This window comes from Aquarana catesbeiana, linkage group LG08 (assembly GCF_042186555.1).
Source record: "Aquarana catesbeiana isolate 2022-GZ linkage group LG08, ASM4218655v1, whole genome shotgun sequence".
NCBI classification, from domain to species: Eukaryota; Metazoa; Chordata; class Amphibia; order Anura; family Ranidae; genus Aquarana; species Aquarana catesbeiana.
Window position 1 is genome coordinate 84,743,373 of NC_133331.1, and position 23,909 is coordinate 84,767,281.

General features: G+C 44.5%; 1 protein-coding gene across 1 annotated transcript in view; it reads right to left on the reverse strand.

Moving 5' to 3' along the window:
• The window catches only part of KNDC1 (kinase non-catalytic C-lobe domain containing 1), a 238,237-nt gene extending 217,040 nt beyond the window's left edge, over positions 1-21,197 (reverse strand). Inside the window, exon 1 of the mRNA XM_073596077.1 lies at positions 20,933-21,197. Within this exon, the coding sequence (XP_073452178.1) occupies positions 20,933-21,166 (234 nt within the window). The 5' untranslated portion in view covers positions 21,167-21,197. The remainder of the gene's footprint in view (positions 1-20,932) is intronic.
• Positions 21,198-23,909: the final 2,712 nt, after the last annotated feature.

The following is a 23,909-nucleotide window of genomic DNA, read 5'->3' on the forward strand; positions in this document are numbered from 1 at the left end:
AAACACACTAGACAGGTTTTTAAAGTAATTTATTAGACAGCTCCGGGGGTCTTCTTCCGTCTTCAGAGGTCTCTTCCTTCTTCTCCGCGCTCTCCGGTATCTTCTGCCGCTCTCCGGTATCTTCTGCCGGGCTCCTCCGCTATTTTCTGCTCTTTTGCCCACTCTTTTGCTAGCGGTGGCCCGGTATTCTCAGTCGTCTTCTTTCCTCTTCTCTTCTTCCGATGTTGACACAACGCTCTCTCCCGCTGTAATGCGGTGTGCAACGACTTATATAGGCATGGGGTGTGGTCACCAGGTGATGTCATCCGGTGACTCCGCCCCTTATGACGTCACGTCCTCATCATGCCCCGGGCGGTGGCATCTTAAGGGGCGGAGTCACCTGATGACATCACCCGATGACTACGCCCCATGCCTATATAAGTCGTTGAGCACACCGCATTACAGCGGGAGAGAGCGTCGTGCCAACATCGGAAGAAGAAGATAGGGAAGAAGACGACGGAGAAGACCGGGCCACCACTAGCAAAGGAGCGGGCAAAAGTGCAGAAGAAAGCGGAGGAGCCCAGCAGAAGATACCGGAGAGCGGGAGAAGAACCGGAGAGCGCGGAGAAGAGGCCAGAGAGCGTGGAGAAGAAGGAAGAGATCCCTGAAGTCGGAAGAAGACCCCCAAAGTCGGATGAAGACCCCTGGAGCTGCCTAAAAAATTACTTTTAAAACCTGTCTAGTTGTTTTTTTTTATTGACATTATTTTTCCTAGGTGAATGGGTAGGGGTAGGATATACCCCGTACTCATTCACATAGGGTGGGGGTCCCCGGATTCCGATAAGCCCCCCGCCTGCAGACTCCGACAACCAAATGGCCGGGGTTGTCGGGAAGAGGCCCTTGTCCTCATCAACATTGGGACAAGGTGCTTTGGGGTGGGGGGGCCGCAGGGTGCCCCCCTGCCCGAAAGCACCTCCCCCCATGTTGAGGGCATGCGGCCTGGTACGGTTCAGGAGGGGGGCGCTCGCTCGTCCCCACCCCTTTTCCTGACCGGCCAGGCTACGTGCTCGGATAAGGGTCTGGTATGGATTTGGGAGCAACCCCCATGCCGTTTTATCGGCGAAGGGGGTTCCCCTTAAAATCCATACCAGACCCAAGGGCCTGGTATGCTCTTGGAGGGGGAACCCATGCCGGTTTTTTATTTAAAATTTGGTGTGGAGTTCCCCCTCAAGATTCAAACACTGTGCCTGGTATTGGCGGTGATCCAAGTCTGATCCCTGTTCATTGAAAGTCGGACACATGTCGGCTTCAAGTCGCAGGGCAAAGTCGGATCCAAAGTAGGACGGCTGTCGTGTCGCACCAGTGTGAACCCGGACTGAAGGTGAATCAAGTGCCTGTGCACAGCTGCTATGCATCAATCATAATCCCATAATGTGTGAAAAACCAGTATAAAAATAACAAAGAAAATGCAGAGCTGTGCAATAATAGCACTAATGCTAAAAGATTGCTATTACAATAACATCAATACTATAAATTCTCACACAAGAAGAAAAAACAAATATAAAATACGGTGCAACAAAAATTAGTAAATCAAGCAAGTTCACAGTGAAGAAAAATTCTTCCATTGAATAACATGTTTCCAAAAAAACACAACAATGTCCTCAGTAATTTTCAAATCCTCAGATGTTAAAGTGCATGCGTGCAATAATATTTCAAAAAGTGACTCTTGTGAAGAAAAATCCTATTCAGTAAGAGGGTGACTTTGCACACGTGCTCCCCTCCCCCGTGTGGCTGCGCTCACCTTAAGCTGTGTGACCGCACAACTAAGTTTGGTCTACATAAGCTGTTGAACCACTCTTGGGCTCTGAGTTAATAAGTTTTCAGCAGGATCCCACGGTTACATCCTCAGAGGATATCCTCAATGTTAACCACTTCAGCCCCGGAAGATTTTACCCCCTTCCTGACCAGAGCATTGTTTGCGATTCGGCACTGCGTCGCTTTAGCCGACAATTGCGCGGTCGTGCGACGTTGTACCCAAACAAAATTGACGTCCTTTTTTTCCCCCACAAATAGAGCTTTCTTTTGGGGGGTATTTGATCACCTCCGCTATAAACAAAAAAAAAAAAAAAAAAAAAAAAAGCAATAATTTTTACTATAATAAATATACCCAAAAAATATATATAAAAAAAAAAAAAAATAAATAATTTTTTCTCAGTTTAGGCCGATATGTATTCTTCTACATATTTTTGGTAACAAAAAAAAAAAAATTGCAATAAGCGTATATTGATTGGTTTGAGAAAAAGTTATAGCGTCTACAAAATAGGGGATACATTTATGGCATTTTTATTATTATTTTTTTATTAGTAATGGCGGCGATCTGCAATTTTTATTGTGACTGCGACATTATGGTGGACACATCGGACACTTTTGACACTATTTTGGGACCATTGTCATTTATACAGCGATCAGAGCTATAAAAATGCACCGATTACTGTTTAAATGACACTGGCAGGGAAGGGGTTAAACACTAGGGGGCGATCAAGGGGTTAAGTGTGTCCTAGAGAGTGGTTCTAACTGTGGGGGGGGGGCTACCACTGACATGACAGTGATCACTGTTCCCGATGACAAGGAACAGTAGATCCCTGTGATGTCACTAGGCAGAACAGGGAAATGCCTTGTTTACATAGACATCTCCCCGTTCTGCCTCTCCATCCTGCAATCGCGGGCCGCCGGTGATAGGCGGCAAATTTAAAGGGACGTAAAGGTACGTCCATTTACCTGCCTGTGCCATTCTGCCGACGTACATCTGTGTGCGGCGGTCGGCAAACAGTTAAAATATAAAAAAGAGGCTGGATAGTGTATTATCGTTTGTTTGTAAGTTTAATTAGAAAAAGGAACATCAGGGTACTCACATTTTGATGGGGCTTACAGTGCACCAGACTATAAAATACATAAGGTAGTAAAAATCCTCTTCCAGGTACCTTCAAATCCTATGTGTGCCAGTAATCTGCTCAGACAAGCAGGAGACTGTTCCAACTTGCACACAAATTCCAGTTAAGAACAAACCTACAGTCCTTGTGTTCGTTGTGTTCGTAACCTGGGGACAGCCTGTAGCGGTATTTGCGCATTTTCCCACGTTAGCGTTTTTGGGCGTTTTTTTCATGAAAAACACTCCCTATTTTTGAAGCTCGTTTTTACTGCTCCTGGAAGCACAGGCTGTCGTTTTTTTCTACTGCCCCTAAACGCCTCTGACAGTTTGTGTGTGCATGGACACACAGGCTAACATGGTAGGGCTTTTAGAGGCAGTTAAAAAAAAAAAAAAATGCCAGACGCCCCTAACAGCAGCTGTAAAAACGTCCTGTGTGCACAAGCCCTAAGAGACAGCTGCAGGCCAACGCGTTCCAATGCAGCAGGTTGTACTCTTGTTGAAATCACTGGAACTGACCGCACTGGTGTGAACTTGGGCCATTGGAATACATGGCCAACACTGTGCATGCATTCTGGATGTGGTTTAACCGCTTGCCGACTGTATAACTTACAGTATCTCACGAAAGTGAGTACGCCCCTCACATTTTTGTAAATATTTTATTATATCTTTTCATGTGACAACACTGAAGAAATGACACTTTGCTACAATGTAAAGCAGTGAGTGTACAGCTTGTATAACAGTGTAAATTTGCTGTCCCCTCAAAATAACTCAACACACAGCCATTAATGTCTAAACTGCTGGCAACAAAAGTGAGTACACCCCTAAGTGAAAATGTCCAAATTGGGCCCAATTAGCCATTTTCCCTCCTCGATGTCATGTGACTCATTAGTGTTACAAGGTCTCAGGTGTGAATGGGGAGCAGGTGTGTTAAATTTGGTGTTATCACTCTCTCATACTGGTCACTGGAAGTTCAACATGACACCTCATGGCAAAGAACTCTCTGAGGATCTGAAAAAAAAGAATTGTTGCTCTACATAAAGATGGCCTAGGCCAGTGATGGTGAACCTTGGCACTCCAGATGTTTTGGAACTACATTACCCATGATGCTCACCTACACTACAGAGTGCATGAGCATCATGGGAAATGTAGTTCTAAAACATCAGGGGTGCCAAGGTTCACCATCACAGGCCTAGGCTATAAGAAGATTGCCAAGACCCTGAAACTGAGCTGCAGTACAGTGGCCGAGACCATACAGTGGTTTAACAGGACAGGTTCCACTCAGAACAGGCCTCGCCATGGTCCACCAAAGAAGTTGAGTGCGCGTGCTCAGCATCATATCCAGAGATTATCTTTGGGAAATAGACGTATGAGTGCTGCCAGCATTGCTGCAGAGGTTGAAGGGGTGGGGGGGGTCAGCCTGTCAGTGCTCAGACCATACGCTGCACACTACATCAAATGTAGTCTGCATGGCTGTCATCCCAGAAGGAAGCCTCTTCTAAGGATTATACACAAGAAAACCTGCAAACAGCTTGCTGAAGACAAGCAGACTAAGGACATGGATTACTGGAACCATGTCCTGTGGTCTGATGAGACCAAGATAAACTTATTAAGTTCAGATGGTGTCAAGAGTGTGTGGCAGCAACCAGGTGAGGAGTACAAAGACAAGTGTGTCTTGCCTATAGTCAAGCATGGTGGTGGGAGTGTCATGGTCTGGGGCTGCATGAGTGCTGCCGGCACTGGGGAGCTACAGTTCATTGAGGGAACCATGAATGCCAACATGTACTGTGACATACTGAACCAAAGCATGATCCCTCCCTTTGGAGGCTGGGCCGCAGGGCAGTATTCCAACTTGATAAGGACCCCAAACACACTTCCAAGATGACCACTGCCTTGCTAAAGAAGCTGAGGGTAAAGGTGATGGACTGGCCAAGAATGTCTCCAGACCTAAAACCTATTGTGCATATGTGGGACATCCTCAAGTGGAAAGTGTAGGAGGGCAAGGTCTCTAACATTCACCAGCTCCGTGATGTCATCATGGAGGAGTGGAAGAGGACTCCAATGGCAACCTGTGAAGCTCTGGTGAACTCCATGCCCAAGGGGGTTAAGGCAGTGCTGGAAAATAATGGTGGCCACACAAAATATTTGGGGTGTACTCATTTTTGTTGCCAGCAGTTTAGACATTAATGGCTGTGTGTTGAGTTATTTTGAGGGGACAGCAAATTTACACTGTTATACAAGCTGTACACTCGCTACTTTACATTGTAGCAAAGTGTCATTTCTTCAGTGTTGGTTTTTATGATTATACCCCACCACCATCTACTGCGCCCGTTTTATAACTTTTATGCTTGTTTTTATTTTATTTTGGGCCTAGTTTTTACCGCCCCCTGCCTGTAACAACATTTTTTCCGGAGTACACTCCCTAAATAAAGTGCTTTCATGCTCTTTGCAAACCAAGGATTTACACTATGTGGAGTTTTTTCCCCCTTTTTTCTTGCTTATTTGCACACATGATGGTTTTCTGAGGAAACGGTGACCCGGTGATCGGAACCATACCCTGGGGACCCCGGATTCCAAATCGGTGCTTCTTATGAGGACTGATGACAAGATGGTTTACAAGTTCTCCTACAAACCTTTACCCCACACCGTTTAACGGTATAGGCTCATTTGACTCACCGCTACGGCCTGCGAGTCCACCGGATCTGGTAAGGGCATTTTTTTGCTTTTCTCTTCCTTCTGGTGGGAATTATCCATTTGAGCCGAGATCTAGTGTATTGGTCGGGACCTTTCCCAATAACCCTCAGATTATCTCTTGAGAAGACAGCTCACATCCAGTTACCTGTGGGACTGAATGAGACTATCCGATTTTGCTATCTAAGAGACTTTTGAGACCCTATGTATGCCTTTTTCCCCTAGAGATACCGGTGTCCTTTTATTTGCCTGCCACCTCCATTGAATTCTAGTTCTGTGGATTAACACACTCAGCTTCTCTAGATATCTTGCATTGATATTTATTTGTTGTATCTTATATGTTTGACTGTCTCCCAATTTTCAGTTTTTTTCACTGAGTTTTTTATTGTTAAACACACACTGTGTTTCCACCTGCATTGTGTATATTACCCAGTATATATATTTTTATGTACGTCCTACAAACACTTTTACCTATTTACACTAAAGGTGTTTTCACTTTCTCCTATACCACTCTTTCTACCTGTTTAACAACAGGAGTCTCACTACTCATTAGCGCCACACTTTTTTACTTCAATTTCTTCAGTGTTGTCACATGAAAAGATAGAAGAAAATATTTACAAAAAATGTGAGGGGTGTACTCGCGTCTGTGAGATACGGTACATATACGGCGGCAAAATAGCTCTCCTGTGCCAGATCACTTATTAGGTACATGATCTGGCACTTCCGGGTAGGGGTGCCGATCGTCGGGAAAACTCACAGGACAGACCCCCTGCCTATGTAAACAAGGCAGAGCTCTGTCCTCTCAGCTTGTAAGTACTTGATTTTCTTTCCCTGCAAAGCAGGGAATAAAAGAGCATTACCTACCTTAGTAAAAGCACCTCACACAGTACACAAAAACACTGGTTAGGCACATATTTAACTCTTTGATCGCTCTCAACGTTTAACCCCTTCCCAGCTAGTGTCATTAGTACAGTGACAGTGCATATTTTGAGTCACTGGTTCCCACAAAGTGTCAAACGTGTCAGTTAGTGTCCAATTGTCCACCACAATATTGCAGTCCCGCTATAAAAGTCACTGATCGCCGCCATTACTAGTTAATAAATAAATAAATAATAATTCCAGTATATACACACACACCATAGTTTGTAGAAGCTATAAAACTTTTGAGCAAACCAATCAATATACGATTATTGGGATTTTTGTTTACCAAAAATATGTAGCAGAATACATATTGACCTAAATTTATGAAGAAATTAGACTTCTTAATTTTTTTTTATTGGATATGTTTTATAGCAGAAAGTAGAAAAAAATTTTATTTGTCTTTTTAAATTGACGGTCTTTTTTTGCTTATAGCATTAAAATAAAGAATGTAGTGGTGATCAAATATCACCAAAAGAGAGCTTTATTTGTGGGGAAAAAAAAAAAGACAGATATTTTATTTGTGTACAGCGTTGCATGACCGCGCAATTGTCAGTTAAAGTAGTAGCAGCCCTAAGGGCAGTATGCACCCAGGGATGAATGCTCAGAATGCAGACTGTGCTCCAAGCATTCATCCTTAGGTGTATACTGCCCTAAAGGCCCCATCCAGGCACAGCAGCAGTCAGCCTCCCACAATATTCCAGGCTGATGGCAGTAGGGATGGACAGTTATCCTTGTGTGGGAAGTTTGCCTTCCTCCTGCATGCAGATGATTGCACTGGGGTATGACTTGACTAGACCAGCTTAAAACCTTAAAAGCAAGAATAACGATACAAGTAAGGCATGTTAATGGAGTTAAAAAAAAAAAAAAAAAGTCCATGATGAAGTCATCAGTTTTGGTGGAAATGGAGAGCATGTTATGTATACTATTCAGGGCTGGACAACCCAGGAGCCAAGTAATCGATGCTAATAAACAGGTGCACCCGGTTCTTACATTCCTTGAGCATTTACCGGTATTTACTGTTGTCCAAGTACTTCTGTTTACTGACACTTCACCAAACAAGGGTGGGATAAGAAGTCACGTGGATGGGGATTTCCAACAAGGAAACATTACTGTGCACCTTTGCCTGCTTGAGGGTTAGGGTGCTCTATGGAATGCTGGGCTCTACTATACAATGCATTGGGATGACCATCATAATGAACAGCACTGCAACACACCACATATAGAGCACATTAACACGTGAGTTTTAGCAGTCATTGCTACAACCAGGGTGGATTTCATTTAAATAAAGTCAATTTAAATCACAATTTAAAATCACTAGTAAAAAAGATCGATTTAAATCAACTCGATTTAAATCATAATTTTTAAAGTGCAACTGTCATCTCTGTCCTGCAGCAGATCCTCCTCTGACCCGCTGTTCACTCACCGACAGTCCAATTCACTTTAAAGGGACGGCTGGTGATGCAACAAAGACACAACAAGGTGAGCGACGTGGTGGCAGCAGGTGAGTGGATGCCCGCTAATGATGGATCTGAAATGACAGGTGCTCTTTAACTACTTCAATACTGGGCACTTACACCCCCTTCCTGCCCGGGCCATTTTTCAGCTTTCAGTGCTGTCACGCTTTCAATGACAATTGCGCGGTCATGCTACACTGTAACCATGTGAAATTTTTATCATTTTCTTCACACAAACAGAGCTTTTTTTTGGTGGTATTTAATCACTTTTGGGTTTATCTTTTCCTTAAAAAAAAAAAAAGCTGAAAATTTTGAAAAAAAATAACATTTTTCTTAGTTTCTGTCAGTAAATTATGTAAATAAGTAATTTTTCTCCTTCACTGATGGGCGCTGATAGGCTGCACTGATGGGCACTGATATGGTGGCACTTATAAGGAGGCACAAATCTGCTGCACTTATGGGCACCAATAGGTGGCACTGATGACCACAGATAGGTGGCACTGGTAGGCACAGATAGGTGGCAAGGATAGGCGGCACTGAAGGGCAGCAGTGATGGGCAGCAGTGACGGGTACTGATTGCCGGCACTGGTGGGCACTGTTTGCTGGCACTGGTGGGCACACACTGCTGGGCGCTTTATTGTACTCAGGGCACTGATGATCAGTGCCCCGATTACATACCTAGCTGTCCCCTGTGAAGTGATGCCGCTGATCGGCTCTCCTCGCCTCACACTGTCAGTGTGAGGCGAGGAGAGCCGATTACAGGCATCTCCGTCTCCTAGCAACATGGTGTGATCGCCGCTCTGGGCGCCCCCAAACAAAATGAAGGTTTCCTATTTAGAATAATAAACTGTCCGGTTAGTAAATGTTCCCAAACTGGGTCTCTTTAACGGCTTGCTGCCATTTTGCTCCTCAAGGGAGGAATAAAGCAGTTCAAGCTATGTACATAAAGATCACAGGGTTTATAAGCTGCTTAGAAGGTTTCAGTTTCATTTTTACTGCATGCCTTCCTCCTCACACTTCGAGCCTGGTGCAGATGCATTCCTATTCAAACAATCATACAGTTTGTAGTGTACATAGATTTGCAAAACAATGGGATAAAGGAACATTACTAAAGTTTGTTTTATCTCATGGTTACTGTGAAATTGTGTGAATGCATCAATGCAGTGCATGTTATCTCAGTTTGCAGAGCTTGGATTCATTAAATGAGTTTACCAAAAATGCAAATATTGCAGAATATACGGCTTGCTACATAACTAAGCTCCATTTCATGCTGCATAAACTAAATTATTAATGTATCCTAAATAGTAAACTGTCTTTAGATAGATTTTTACTCCAAAAGCATTTTATTTTTATTTTTTGGAGAAAAATCAAAAAAATTGTATTTAAATTAAAAAAAAAATCACTTAAATTATTGATTTTTATCCACCATGGCTACAACACACAAGCGAAAGGTGCACGCCAAAATAAACCTTAGATCCAGATGTATAGGCAGCTGAAGTTTTAAACAAATTCCGACCTTTCCTGTGAGAATGACATTTGTGCCCACTTCTGGAGCCTCCTCTTTGGTCAACAGGGCCATCAATCTATGGAATTGCATAGAACTTCAGCTTCCTGTATTTCTATTATTGTAACATGCCATTTTCACTGAGGGTAATCCCTGCCTATGTATTCCTACAAGCATATTTTCGGTTTGAATTGCTCAGGTTTGTGATAGGCTCTTATTTTCCAAGAAAATGGTTACAAAAGAGGTGACTTCTAAGAAAAAAGTAAATTTCTTGCCACGGCTGTGGAAATTTAGGCACACACCACATATGGTGGTCCTGTCCTATAGTTGCCTCCTTCTGGGAGGACATTTTCCAGATCCTCTCTACCTTGTTTATGCAACTAGTAGCTCCTGACCCGCTAGCCGCTCTTATGAACCGGAAGTCTGATTACTTAAACAAAACACAGGTTTGCTTTGCTACTACAAATAACGATGACCGCTAAGCAGACCATAGCAAGCTCCCGGAAATCTTCCCACCTGAATCTCGTTGAGACTAAAAAAAAAGTAGAGTGATAAATCAAAAATCGGACGGCTGCACACTGACACAATGCAATTTCGGCTTTATACAATAGTACAAAATCCAGGCAGGCAGGGGGTTACAAGGTTGACGCGTTTCACACAAAACCCGTGCTTTATTAAAAGCATGAATTGCAGGTGAAACGCGTCAACCTTGTAACCCCCTGCCTGTCTGTGCTTGGTTGTTTTTAAAGGATTTTATACTATTGTATAAACAACCAAGCCCAGACAGGCAGGGGGAACAAGGTTGACGCGTTTCACACGGAATTCATGCTTTTGATAAAGCACGGGTTCCGTGTGAAACGCGTCAACCTTGTAACTCCTTGCCTGTCTGTGTTTGGTTGTTTTTAAAGGATTTTGTACTTTTGAATAAAGCCAAAATTGCATCGTGTGAGTGTGCAGCCGTCCGATTTCTGATTTATCTTGATTTCTGCAAGCAGTGGCAGGGCGTGCACCTCACCGCCTGCATCATGCTATGTAGTATTATGGCCGTAGGGACTCACCTGTGAGCTGCAGTATATTCTTAAAAAATAGAGCGATGTCTGCAATGATTCATGCTGTGATTGAAGCAGTTATTAGGGATAAAGAAGCGAAGTATACTAGAATCTAACAAATACTTGGGGGGCACACCCTAACAATGCATTACATTAAAGATGGTGCTGCTAAAGTGGTTGTAAATTCTGAAAAAAAAAAAACCCTGCAAGACAAAAAGGCATAATTATGAAATACTTACCTTGAAGCTGTTGCAGCGGTCCCCGCACACCGCTGTGACCAGCGACATGTCTCCTGAAGTTATTTCCGGGTTCGTGGGCTCCGGTGCTGTGATTGGCTGGAGCCGTGATGACATCACGGGACGGATGTCGCCCAAAATTAGTTCAGGAACTACTTTGGGGCGACATGCGTCCCGCGATGTGGGTTGCCGCGATTGCAGCACGTTTTATCGCTCGACAATCACGGCAGACCCGCACCGCTATTTGAGGGGTCATTCAAATGAATGGCATCTGAAATGCGAGTTACGCGTTTTGTCATTCACACATATCAGCGCTGTCAAATCGCAGGTTTTTTTTCTTTGACAAATGCCAATTTTTAATAGAACCAATGCGCCACAACCATGAGCTTGTGGTTGTAACATGGCCCCAGACATGACTAAATATATAATATTAGACATATTTAGATTCATGCCATGCTTTACCTGTATTTAATCATCCACATAACTTGTGTTATTTATATGTGTCAAGTTTTAAAGGGATGAAGTGGCAATTCTATTTTATACACCTGCTAAGCTGGATCAGCACTGATAAATTGATCGGGATCAATATTCTCATTATACAAACATGAGGGAGAGCGACCAGCTTCCAGGAACAATGCACAAAGCATTTTTTGAAGTAGGTCTTCAAGCAGCGCTGAAGCTTGCAGATTGTCAGCCAACAGCTCGCATTTAGCTGTTCTTAACACTCTCCAGACTGTAGAATACGCCTAGGTTCCCATTGATGCCATTTGGCATGCGATTTGACATGTCAAATCAGTGGCTATTGCCGGCAATGGCACCATCCGAATCGGTGCGGTGCCACACCGATTCCCAAAAGTAGTTTCTGTACTACTTTTGGTGCCTTTGGGGTGCGATTTGTATAGACATCTGTGCAGAAACCCGCACAGATATCTCTGAAATTGCTCCCGAAGTCGGACTGACATGCGGGTATAAAAACTGTTTTCAATCCCGCTGTCAGTGTGAACCTAAGCTACAGGTGCTTTATGGCCATGTTCACACTGCAGTGCTGCGGCAATGCATGCGTTGGTGCCATTCATTCTTAATTTTGCCAAAAGATGTACGTTGTGGGGGGCTGCATTACATAAACCGTCACTCCGGTTCCGATTTCACGTGAAGCATCGAGAAAAATTGGACGAACGTTTGCCCGGTTTTTCTTATAGTGTGTACGCCACTTTAAGCAGTCCAAAAGAATAGGCTGCCTTAACACACGTTAACACGTATGCCTTAATGCACCACAACGGAGTGAACCCAACATTCAGAGCAAAGGGACCGAGTCTTAGCAAAGTGCCCCACCCATTATACTCACCTTGTTAGCACCCGGTCTGTATTCATTAATACTCCATTAAACTGCCTGCATGTAAAAACGCTCAGGTGCTAACAAGGAATATGCGGATAGAGGGATAAGCTCTTCAGTCTGCTGCTTCACCTTTCACTGTCCAGTCACAGGCTTGGGAGGGAGGTGAACCTAATTGCAGCAGAGAACAAAAAGGTTTCTCGCCCTGCCAGACTGGGCTGAGATGTGTGGCAGAGCTGTGTCAATTTCAGGACTGAATAGACAGAAGTATAAATCCTTTAGCATGTAAGCCAGCACCAAGATATGTATTTCATCTGTGTATTTAGCAGTTTGTCTATAGTTCACCTTTAATCATGCAAAACTGGTCTAAGGAAATTGATATAGTAGTGAAAATCAGAGACCTATAAGACATTATACCTATTGTTGTTATGTCACAAGTTGTCTGGGCCAGGTAAAAGGGAAGCATTAAACTAGAATTCTAGACTAAGCCCTGGTTCACACCAGTACAACTTGTCGTGAGACTTGACAGTTCAAAGTCGCATGAAAAGTTGCACCCTTTGCGTTGCGCCAATGGAACCATTCAAATCACTGCGACTCAAGTCAACTTTAAAAAGGTTCCTGCACTAGTTCTGTGTGACTTGCACTGACATCTGTTAAAGCCATCTGTCAACAAGCCGCACATGAAATCGCACTCATAGTCTGCTTGTTTTCAGCCCACTCCAGTCCGGTCATGTGATCTCCCATGTCAGCCAACAGCGGCTGCACAGGAGTGGAGAGAGCGCGCAAAAATCATCCTGGAGTGGTGATGTCACCCATAAGCTCTTATGGCCCTTCTGTTGCTGGCACTCTGTCCTCACCACTAGAACCACTGCTGACTGATACAGGGGATCCGGATCACGTGACTGGACCAGAGCGAGCTGAAAATAGGCAAATATATCCTGTACATCTTGCTTACATAGGTTAGCCAACATTGTGGGGGGGCATTTTTAAGGTGAATTAGGTTTTGCCTGGAATTCTAATTTAATTAAGCAGACCTGTATAAAGCCAGACATACACTATATTACCAAAAGTATTGGGACGTCTGTCTTTACACGCACATGAACTTTAATGGCATCCCAGTCTTAGTCCGTAGGGTTCAATATTGAGTTGACCCACCCTTTGTAGCTATAACAGCTTCAGCTCTTCTGGGAAGGCTGTCCACAAGGTTTAGGAAAGTGTCTATGGAAAGGTTTGACCATTCTTCCAGAAGTGCATTTGTGAGGTCAGGCACTGATGTTGAACAAGAAGGCCTGGCACGCAGTCTTCAGTTTCATTCATCCCAAAGGTGTTCTGTCAGGTTGAGGTCAGGACTCTGACATTTGGATAATGTCATGCTCCCAACTTTGTGGGAACAGTTAAGGGATGGCCCCTTCCTGTTCCAACATGACTGAGCACCAGTGCACAAAGCAAGGTCCATAATGACATGGATGAGCGAGTTTGGGGTGGAGGAACTTGACTGGCCTGCACACAGTCCTGATCTCAACCTGATAGAACACCTTTGGGATGAATTAGAGGAGACTGCGAGCCATGCCTTCTTTTTCAAAATCAGTGCCTGACCTCACAAATGCACTTCTGGAAGAATGGTCAAACATTCCCATAGATACACTACTAAACCTTGTGGACAGCCTTCCAGAAGAGTTGAAGCTGTTATAGCTGCAAATGGTGGGCCAACTCAATGTTGAACCCTAGGAACTAAGACTGGGATGCCATTAAAGTTCATGTGCGTGTAAAGGCAGGCATCCCAATACTTTTGGTAATATAGTGTATATTGCCCCGAAAGATGCAACATCTGCCCATTCACCAAGGGCTTGTCCACAGTGGTGACAAACAGGGCAGGTTTTGGATGTTCTTTCTGTGCTTGACCTCCGCCCAGAACTGTCTCAATGCTATTTAATGGCACAGTACAGGTGGAAGTGTTGAAGAAAAAAACAAGGCACCGCTCAAGAGTGCCAAACTTGCCATTCCAACCTAAGGGCGGGCAAATAAAATTGCACACAAATGCTTTGAAAGTGCAAAGTGTGTTTGCAAGTGTTCAATATGCAGTATGTCACCAGTGGGGACAACACTTTAGTGGTCAGCTGGCCTGCAGCCCCAACCCAAAAAATTCTCCTCTATTCTCCAAACCGGATAAAAAGTTTCCCTAATTATTCTTGGAAATCGGTGCTATGAGAACATTATCACCAGCATAACCAATGTTCTGCTCAAACAATGCAGACATGAGAACTCCATCGCTCTGCAATGAATGTGTTGTACTGATATAGCTGTAAGGAGATCTAATATGAAACAGGAAGCCATGTGTATGGATTTTATTAGCATTCCATACATCCACCCATCCCTTGCAACAGAAATGTCTACTGTAAAGCTATAAAAGGGTTGTGTTATAGGAGAGGGATCCCTGCCAATGATCCTCTGTCTGCCAACTATCAGGTTTTTATGATTCCCAAAATTCTCACCAAAAAAAAAAATATTTTTCACTGGTATGACCTTTACAGTTACATAGTCATAACGCCAATGTGTTTCATGTAACATTGATCAGTATTAGATGTGTGTGAGATATAACATTGATCATTATTAGATGTGCGTGAGATATAATATTGATCAGTATTAGATGTGCGTGAGATATAATATTGATCAGTATTAGATGTGCGTGAAATATAACATTGATCATTATTAGATGTGCGTGAGATATAATATTGATCAGTATTAGATGTGCGTGAGATATAATATTGATCAGTATTAGATGCGTGTGAAATATTGATCAGTATTAGATGCGTGTGAGATAGAATATTGATCATTATTAGATGTGTGTGAGAGATAACATTGATCATTATTAGATGTGTGTGAGAGATAACATTGATCATTATTAGATGTGTGTGAGAGATATAACATTGAACATTATTAGATGTGTGTGAGAGATATAACATTGAACATTATTAGATGTGTGTGAGAGATATAACATTGAACATTATTAGATGTGTGTGAGAGATATAACATTGAACATTATTAGATGTGTGTGAGATATAATATTGATCATTATTAGATGTGTGTGAGATATAATATTGATCATTATTAGATGGGTGTGAGATATAACATTGATCAGTATTACAAGCACGTGAGATATAACAATGATAAGCACTAGGCTACATTTGCACGGGTAAGTTACATAGTTAGTTAGGTTGAAAAAAGACAAGTCCATCCAGTTCAACCATAAAAAAATAAATAAATAAGTAAAGTAAAAAATATTGTACAATCCAATATACCCAATTCTATACCCACAGTTGATCCAGAGGAAGGCAAAAAACCCCAGCAGAGCATGCTCCAATTTGCTACAGCAGGGAAAAAAATTCCTCCCTGATCCCCCAAGAGGCAATCGGATTTTCTCTGGATCAACTTTACCTATAAATGTTAGTATCCAGTTATATTAACTAGTAGCCCCGCTGCGAATGACAGCAGCAGGAATCTGCCGATTGTCGCCGTTTCTGCCACCCGTGAGCGTTCTGTGCAGTGATCGCTGCTGGACGCACTTTTCAACACACAAAGTTCATCCAGCAGTGATCACTGCAAGCAATTGCTGGCTGTGCAGACAGCCACAGATAACTTCAGCCTTTGCTGACCTTTCTTTGAAGTGTGCAGGGCTCGGCGGCCGCAACTAGCCGCTCACGGGTGGCAGAAACAACCGAATCAGCAGATTCCTGCCGCTATTATTCGCATCAGAGCTAATTGCCCATGCTACAGTAGCCTTAGATATGTGTGAGATAAACAAGACCTCAAATTGAACACAGACCTGACATGGCTGTGTTTGAACTGCCCATCCATCCCCATGTAGCACAGAAGGAAACAAGAGTTACAATAGGATGTGTATAGCCAGAGAAGATGCATTGCCGCCCACTGACATCCTTTACTGTTTATTTTTCAAGATAAACAGCAGTAAACTTATATGTAAACTAGAAAAATCCCCTCAGGCTGGGTTCACATAGTGTGCAATGCCAGACATCGCATGTGAAATCGCACCGCATTGCTGTACAGATCACATGCGATTTTTGTGCAAAGCAATTTCAGCCATACAATCTGTATGACTGAAATCTTATCGTATTCGCACCAAAATGGCGCAGAACCCTTTTTTTGGTCCACACTGGAATTGGATCGCATGGGTGTGAACACCTATGCGATCCGATTCCTGCACCATTTCACAGTTTGCACTGCGATCTGTTCTGGGGGTGTCATTAACTTTACATTGACACCCGCAGCGGTTCACAGATCGCAGTGTGAATCACTGTGCAATTCAGCTGTGATGCGGGAAGCCGCACTGGATTTGCAGGGTTCTCGCATCGCACTAGTGTGAACCGGGGCTAATGTCTATAGTATACCATCAAACACCTTTAACGATGATGCACAAAATGCAGTAACCCAAAACAACTGTTCATTTTTTATGATTTGAAGAAACTTGCTGGACCCCAGGCAGCCTGGCTTTACTGAGTGTAGGACAAACTAATCTGATTGATTTTTTTTTTGCCTGAACCAGGGTGGTGCTGTAGATGTAGTTTATCTTGATTTCAGCAAAGCATTTGATACAATTCCACATAATGATCTCATAAATAAGTTATACAAGCTAGGACTTAACCCTTGGGTGGTTTATTGGATATGCAGTTGGCTAAAGGACAGATATCAGAGTGTGGTTGTAATTGGGGTTCATTTGGAACAGAGAAAAGTCACTAGCAGTATATGACATGGCCCCTTTCAAGGCCTGTTCTATTTTAATCTGTTTGTAAGTGATATAAGTGAAGGTTTGGTGGGTAATACATGCATTTTTGCTGATGGTGCAATAGGGATGATATTCCTAGAGTAGTCTGTAACATGGAACATGCTTTTGCATTGCTGGAAGATTGCAGTGTAAACTGCAATTCAATGTTTGCAAATGCAAAATCTTCTAAGAGCCCAAATAGCAAGGATAACTTGCCACAAATTTATGGCAGTGTTTAATTGCAAGTCTGTTAACTCTCTAGCTAGAGCAAAGTTGCAGTGGTGAGTCTACAGCAAGAGCTCTGCAAGTCTACAGCATGAAAATTCAGTCACAGTGACCCCTGTGGTGGGATGACTATAGCACAACATAAATGAACAAAAACTCTCAGCAGCCTTGCAGAATGTTTGCAAAGAAAACTGATCTGGAGTCATGCAATGCGGACTTGCTGCAATTGAGCAACTAATGTGTGAAGCCTGGCAAGTCTAGCAATAGCTTAGCAGGACATTTACAAACTTGCAGGGGTCCTGATTCCCCTATATACGTTTTAGTACTTGAGGGATTACCAGCAGGAGGAAGGGTTCCCCGCTTCCACCATACAGATCTTTAGTTTTCACTAGAGGGATCCTGAGCAGGTGTAAGACGGTTCTGATCCCCCTATATAGAGCTTTACCGTTCGCTAAAGGAATTACCAGCAGTAGGAAAGAGGTTTTAATTCTACTATTTAGATCTTTAGTTACTACTAGAGGGGTCATAAACAGGAGGGAGAAAGTCCTGATTCCCCTATATAGGACATTAACAGGAAGGAGGTCCAGATTCTTTTACACGGATCTATAATTATCACTAAAGGGATCCTCCGCAAGAGAGAGGTCCCAATTCCTCTATACAAATCTTTATTTATCACTAAGGCCGGGTTCACACTGTAACTCGCTGCGGATCGCACAGGAGCGCTGTGCATCCCTGTTCCCCATTTCAGGGACGAATCAGGGCCGATTCTATGCCTAAATTTGGCCCTGAAACAGAGCCAAAGACGCACATGGTTTCTGTGCAGTGCGCTCTGCAGCCGCAACGGAGATACGTGAACCGGCTCCATAGGGAGCCAGTCACATTCTCCTGCTATACATATTGGATGCGGGGAAACCCGCATCTAAATCACATAGGTGTGAACCCGGCCTTAAGGGATCACCAGCAGGAAGCAGGTAGTACCAATTACATTACATGGACCTTTAGAGCCCATTCACACAGGGACGACTTGCCAGGCGACCTAGTCGCCTGACAAGTCGCCTCCCATTCTGTACAATGGAACCGTTCTAATCGGAGCGACGCAAGTCGCTCCGACTTAGAAAAAGGTTCCTGTATGACTTTAGGGGCGACTTGGGGCGACTTGCATAGACCTCTATACAGAAGTCGTTTTGCAATTCGCCGCGGAAGTCGTTTGCAGGTCGCCTCAAGTCGTGTTGCCCCTGTGTGAACCGGGTCTTAGTTATCATTAGAGGGGTTTACCAGCAGCAGGAAGGAAGCCCTGATTCCTCTACAGCACAGGTGTCAAACACAAGGCCCGCAGGCCAAATCCGGCCCTCCAGGCCATTTCATGTGGCCCTCACACCCCTCCTGTAGCTGCAGGAGAGCTCCAGCCCTCCTCTGGTCCTCCTCCAGACCTCTACTTTCAAGCAATGCATCCAGCTTCTTCCCAGCAGCAGCATATGGAAAGGGGATGCACTGTGATGTTAGGGAGAGTAGGGGACTCAACTTCTGATGGTGGGGTGACTCTTGACATCAAATGTAAGGGGAGGGGATGCGCTGGACATCTAATCTTACAGATACAACCGGCCCTTTTGAGGACAATCATAATGCTGATGCGGCCCACGATGAAATTGAGTTTGACACCCCTGCTCTACAGTATATATAGATTTCTAGTTATCACTAGAGTTATCCTTAGCATGAGGAAGGGGGTCCCGATTGTTGTATATAAATCTTTTGTTATCATTATAGGGATCACCAGCAGGTGGAAGGAGGTCCTGATTCCCTATATAAATCTTCAGTTATCATTAAAGATTAACAGCAGGAGGAAGCAGGTCATGAGTCCTCTATATGGGTCTTTAGTCATCAAAAGATGGATCACCGGGAGATAGGAGGTCCTGATTCCACAATATAGTACTTTAGTTATCACTAGAGGGATTACCAGCAGGAGCAAGAAGGTCACAAACACTCTATATAGATCTTAATTCATGAAAACAGGAATCACCAGAAGGAAGGAGGTCCTGATTCAACTATATTTAGTGAAATATCTTTTAGAATATTTTATTCAGTTCTGGAGACCTCACTTACAAAAAGATATTGATAAAACAGAACAAATTCGGGAACGGACAACATAAATGGTGAAAGGTCTGAGAGACTTCAGGAGCTTAATATGTACAGTCATAGGGGAAAAAGGGAAAACGGAAACCTTCAAACACGTGGAGGGCAAGAATGTGGTTCAGGAGGGCAGTAGTTCAATATGAAGCCAAGATCGAGAACACAGGGACATGACCACAAATTAGCAGGAGGTAAGCTCAGAACTATACTTTGAAAGCATGTACTTTACTATAAGAGCAGTTTATGTTGGAATGGAATAAAAGGGGTAAGTCCATCAACAGTGGGTGACTTCAAGACCTGCTTGGAACAAACCTTGATCTATACTCAGATATAACAATTAAGACGATAAGGGTCAGACTCCATGGACCACCTGATATTTTCCTGCTATCGCTCTTCTAGATTTCTAAGGCCAGTCTGTTTAAAAAAAATAAATAAATAATCCTGATTGCTTTGGGTCATTTTGGGTCATGTATGTATATATCCCTTCAGTTGTATCCAACTCTTGGCATCTTTATGGGTCAGCTGTCTGGGCACCGTGACTGATACACTTGAGAGGCTTTTCCATAGAATTTTCTTGGCAAAACAAAGGGCTGGATAAAGGTAAGCAAAGGGCCGCATCCAGCCCCAGGGCTGCAGTTTGGAGACCTCTGCTCTAGATCAGCAGTCCCAGCCTCCAGATCAGCCTCTCAACCTTTCCAACACAGAGGAACCCTTGAAATATCTTTCCAGTCTCAGTGAACCCCTGCTAAAAATGACAATATCTACAATGCATTAGTTTGGTCAGTCGAAAGAATTATCCTTACACTTGTGGTCATTGGGAAGAAACACCCCTTTAGTGACCGCTAAAAAGATCAATGGTGTCAGTGGGAACTTATCCAAGACAGAAGCTGCTCAAGGAATCCTTAGCAACCTCGGGAGGAACCCTACTCTAGATCATTGGTTTCAGCCTACAGATCATTCGCCCCAATCTAGATTAGTTGTACCAACTCATTGGTGCCCACCTCCAGATTATTGGTCCCAGCCTCCAGATCATGGACCCTGGCCTTCAAGTTACTAGTCCAGTCTAGATTATTGGTCCACGCCTCCAGATCATGGACCCTGGCCTTCAAGTTACTAGTCCAGTCTAGATTATTGGTCCACGCCTCCAGATCATGGACCCTGGCCTTCAAGTTACTAGCCCAGTCTAGATTATTGGTCCAAGTCTCTAGATCACTAGTGTCAGCCTGACCGGTCAGCTTCTGATTACCCAGGCCACCAGGTCTGATACTTTGTGTTTATGATACAAAGCAACACCTTTTCTTCATAAACAGGAATAAATGTTCTCTATGGGGTGATCCAATGCCCTGCCAGCACCACCGCCAACACTGATTGGCTGGGACGATTTGGCTAGGCCGCCGAGCATTCCCCCCAATATCAGTGATGGTGTGGGGGATGTTCAGACTATGGGCTGGTCGCCCAGTTTGGGTATATCGGATCAGGGGGCACACATAGCCCTCCCTCTGTACTGACACAGGCTATCACCCCACACACCCATCCTGTGCATTGGAGGAACTACAAACCCCAGCATGACCTGGCAGCCTCTGATTGGCTGGGCCTGTGTTGGGGAGCCACAGGTTGCCTGTGGCTGGTGCAGAGAAGGGGGTACCCGGGGCTCAGAGGGGGGAGGGGGTGGGGGGCTGGTCATCATCAGGTATGTATATGGCTCACCTCATCCTCCAGCAGGGTTGGCAGAGGCTGGAATTCATAGAACTCTTTCCCTCCTCCTCCATCTTCCTCTCCCCCCTCTTCCTCCTCTTCTCTGTAATATTCAGACACCTCCACCTCCTCGGCCTCCTCCATCCTAACACACGCCGCAAGCACCGGTACGAGCCCGGCAGCCCGGCCAGCTCCGCGGTTATTACAGCTGCTTTGAAAATGTTCGGAGCGGCGCTCGCTGCGCATGCGCCGTGCTCAGTTTCTTCCGCATTTCCCCTAATCTCAGCGTCTCTCCCGTCACCTGGTAACGTGACGTCAGCGGCTGCCACCTTCCCTGGGAATCTGGGCACTGACCTCAGCGCCCCCTGCTGGCCATAGGACCGCACCACAATGTTTAATATACATACACCAGTCCACCAGTGTGATTCTGACTGATGCTCATTTTATTATTATTATTATTCACTATAATATAAATAAATGGAGGAGTAAAAACAAGCAGACCCTCCACCAAAACGTGACCTGTTGAAGTGCATGGGGACGCACGGCAATCACTCTTCCACAGCATGTTATACAAGCGGTTGCGACGCAGTGCTGCACCCTTTCATTGGTTAATACAGGCAGTGAGAAGGTGACATACCCACTGTTAGCCACCAGTCAAATGCCTTCCAAATGTGGTCCACCATGGAACGCTTTTGAGAGGAGCAGTGAGCATTAAAGAGGAGCTCCAGGTGCCTTCAGAAAAAATTAAAAATCAGCAGCTACAAATACTGCAACCACTAACTTTTACTATTAGGGCATTTGCCTGTCTAGGAATCCAGCGGTGTCCTCGTCCGAGCTGATTTTTCAATCGGCTATCAGGTGCTGGCACTGCCATTTTGACGAAGGGAAAGCAGCAGCCAGGCCCGGACTGGGCCAAAAAATAGGCCTGGGCATTTTAGACTGGGCAGCCCGATCCCTGGGGGGGGGGGGCGTCATTCGTGGGGGTGGTTAGTGACGGAATATTCATCCAGAGAGACATCCCCATATAGCAAAGAGACATCCCCATCCAGCAAAGAGAGATCCCAGACCCGCAAAGAGACAGCCACAATTCAGCAAAGAGACAGCCCCATCCAGCAAAGAGACAGCCCCATCCAGCAAAGAGACATCCCCAGACCAGCAAAGAGACAGCCCCAGATCAGCAAAGAGGCAGCCCCAGACTAGCAGAGAGGCAGCACCATTCCAGCAAAGAGACAGCCCCAATCCAGCAATGAGACAGACCCAGACCAGCAAAGAGACAGTACCAATCCAGCAAAGAAACAGCCCCAGACCAGCAAAGAGACAGCCCCAGGCCAGCAAAGAGACAGCCCCAGACCAGCAAAGAGACAGCACCAATCCAGCAAAGAAACAGCCCCAGACCAGCAAAGAGACAGCCCCAGGCCAGCAACGAGACAGACCCAGACCAGCAAGGAGACAGACCCAGACCAGCAAAGAGACAGCACCAATCCAGCAAAGAGACAGCACCAGACCAGCAACGAGACAGCCCCAGGCCAGCAACGAGACAGCCCCAGGCCAGCAACGAGACAGACCCAGACCAGCAACGAGACAGACCCAGACCAGCAAAGAGACAGCACCAATCCAGCAAAGAAACAGCCAAGGGGCCAAACTTCCGTCTCAGTTCGCCCGGTTAAAACCAATTACCCGATCCTCCCACCTCCCCAAAAGGTGCCAAACGTGGAACGAGAGTGGGGGGGAGACAGTGGGAGCTTTACCTTTTGTGTGGAGCTCTGCTTTAATATTGTCAATTAATGAAGAGAGTAGTGTTAGATGGACTAGTAGATTTAGATTGACTTAAACGCATGCAAATGCACCCCAAGTTTGCATGAACACATATAAATGCAACTTAGTATATAAATTTAGAATAAATAATAATTTATTCCCAAAAATGCACTGAAAATGCATGTAACTGCACTGCAAAGGTGCTGAAAATGCACTAAAACACACAGTATGGTGTAAATGTGCCCTTAAAGCTGGTTCATACTAGTCCCTGCATTGCAGTGAGATCCAGCTGAGCTCCGCTCAGTGGTGATGCACTGAGCTCGGTGGATCGCACTGCTTCTTGGATTGCCTCTCACTGCGCTGAAAAAGTGCTACATGCAGTACTTTTTCTCAGCGCATTGTGCCCGCACACCACCACAACGCAGTGGTGTGAACTGGGCACATAGGAAATGGGGCATTTTGACTTGTCCGTGCAGTGGGACTGCTCCTGAATTTCTGCCCAACACAGTCCCTCCACATCTGGTGTAAATATACCCTTAGGGGTACATCTTTAACTACTTCAAAACTGGGCACTTTTACATCCTTCCTGCCCAGGCCAATTTTCAGCTTTCAGCTTCGCAGTATGGGATAAAAAAAGCCAGTGATCGCAGCGTTTTGCCCCTCCTCCAGGGCGTCATCAAAGGACATCATTGATCATTAATGTCCTTTGATGACGCCCTGGTGGAGGGGCGAAACGCATTGACGTACTTCTGGTTTATGCTAACCATTGAATGCCTATCTTTGCCAAATAACCCGGAAGTGGCGCTTGTAATGCACTTGATAATTTATGTTAAGCGGTAATTCACTATGAGTTTCTTCTCTATTTTCCCATCTATGGAGTGTGGCATATCCTTTCTGTCGTAAAGCACCCTCTTGGAAGAGTTTGTTGAGGAACCATCCTACATATCCCCAGATCAATAGATCATTGCCTTTTTTGATCCCAGACTGCGAAGCTGAGGGTCTATTGTTTCTGGTGTGTGGAGTCACCAAAGGGGGAGTCACCTCACATTTTGCAAAGTTTTGGAGCACCATTGCACTTTTTTATAGAAGCACCAAGCACTTTACAGATTTGTGCATATTATATTATATTATATATCATTTTGTTGTATTTTGAATCTGTATGTCACAAACACATTGATGTAAATGGCACTAATCACTAGGATGTGTATTGTATAATATAGGCTGCCAGCGCTGT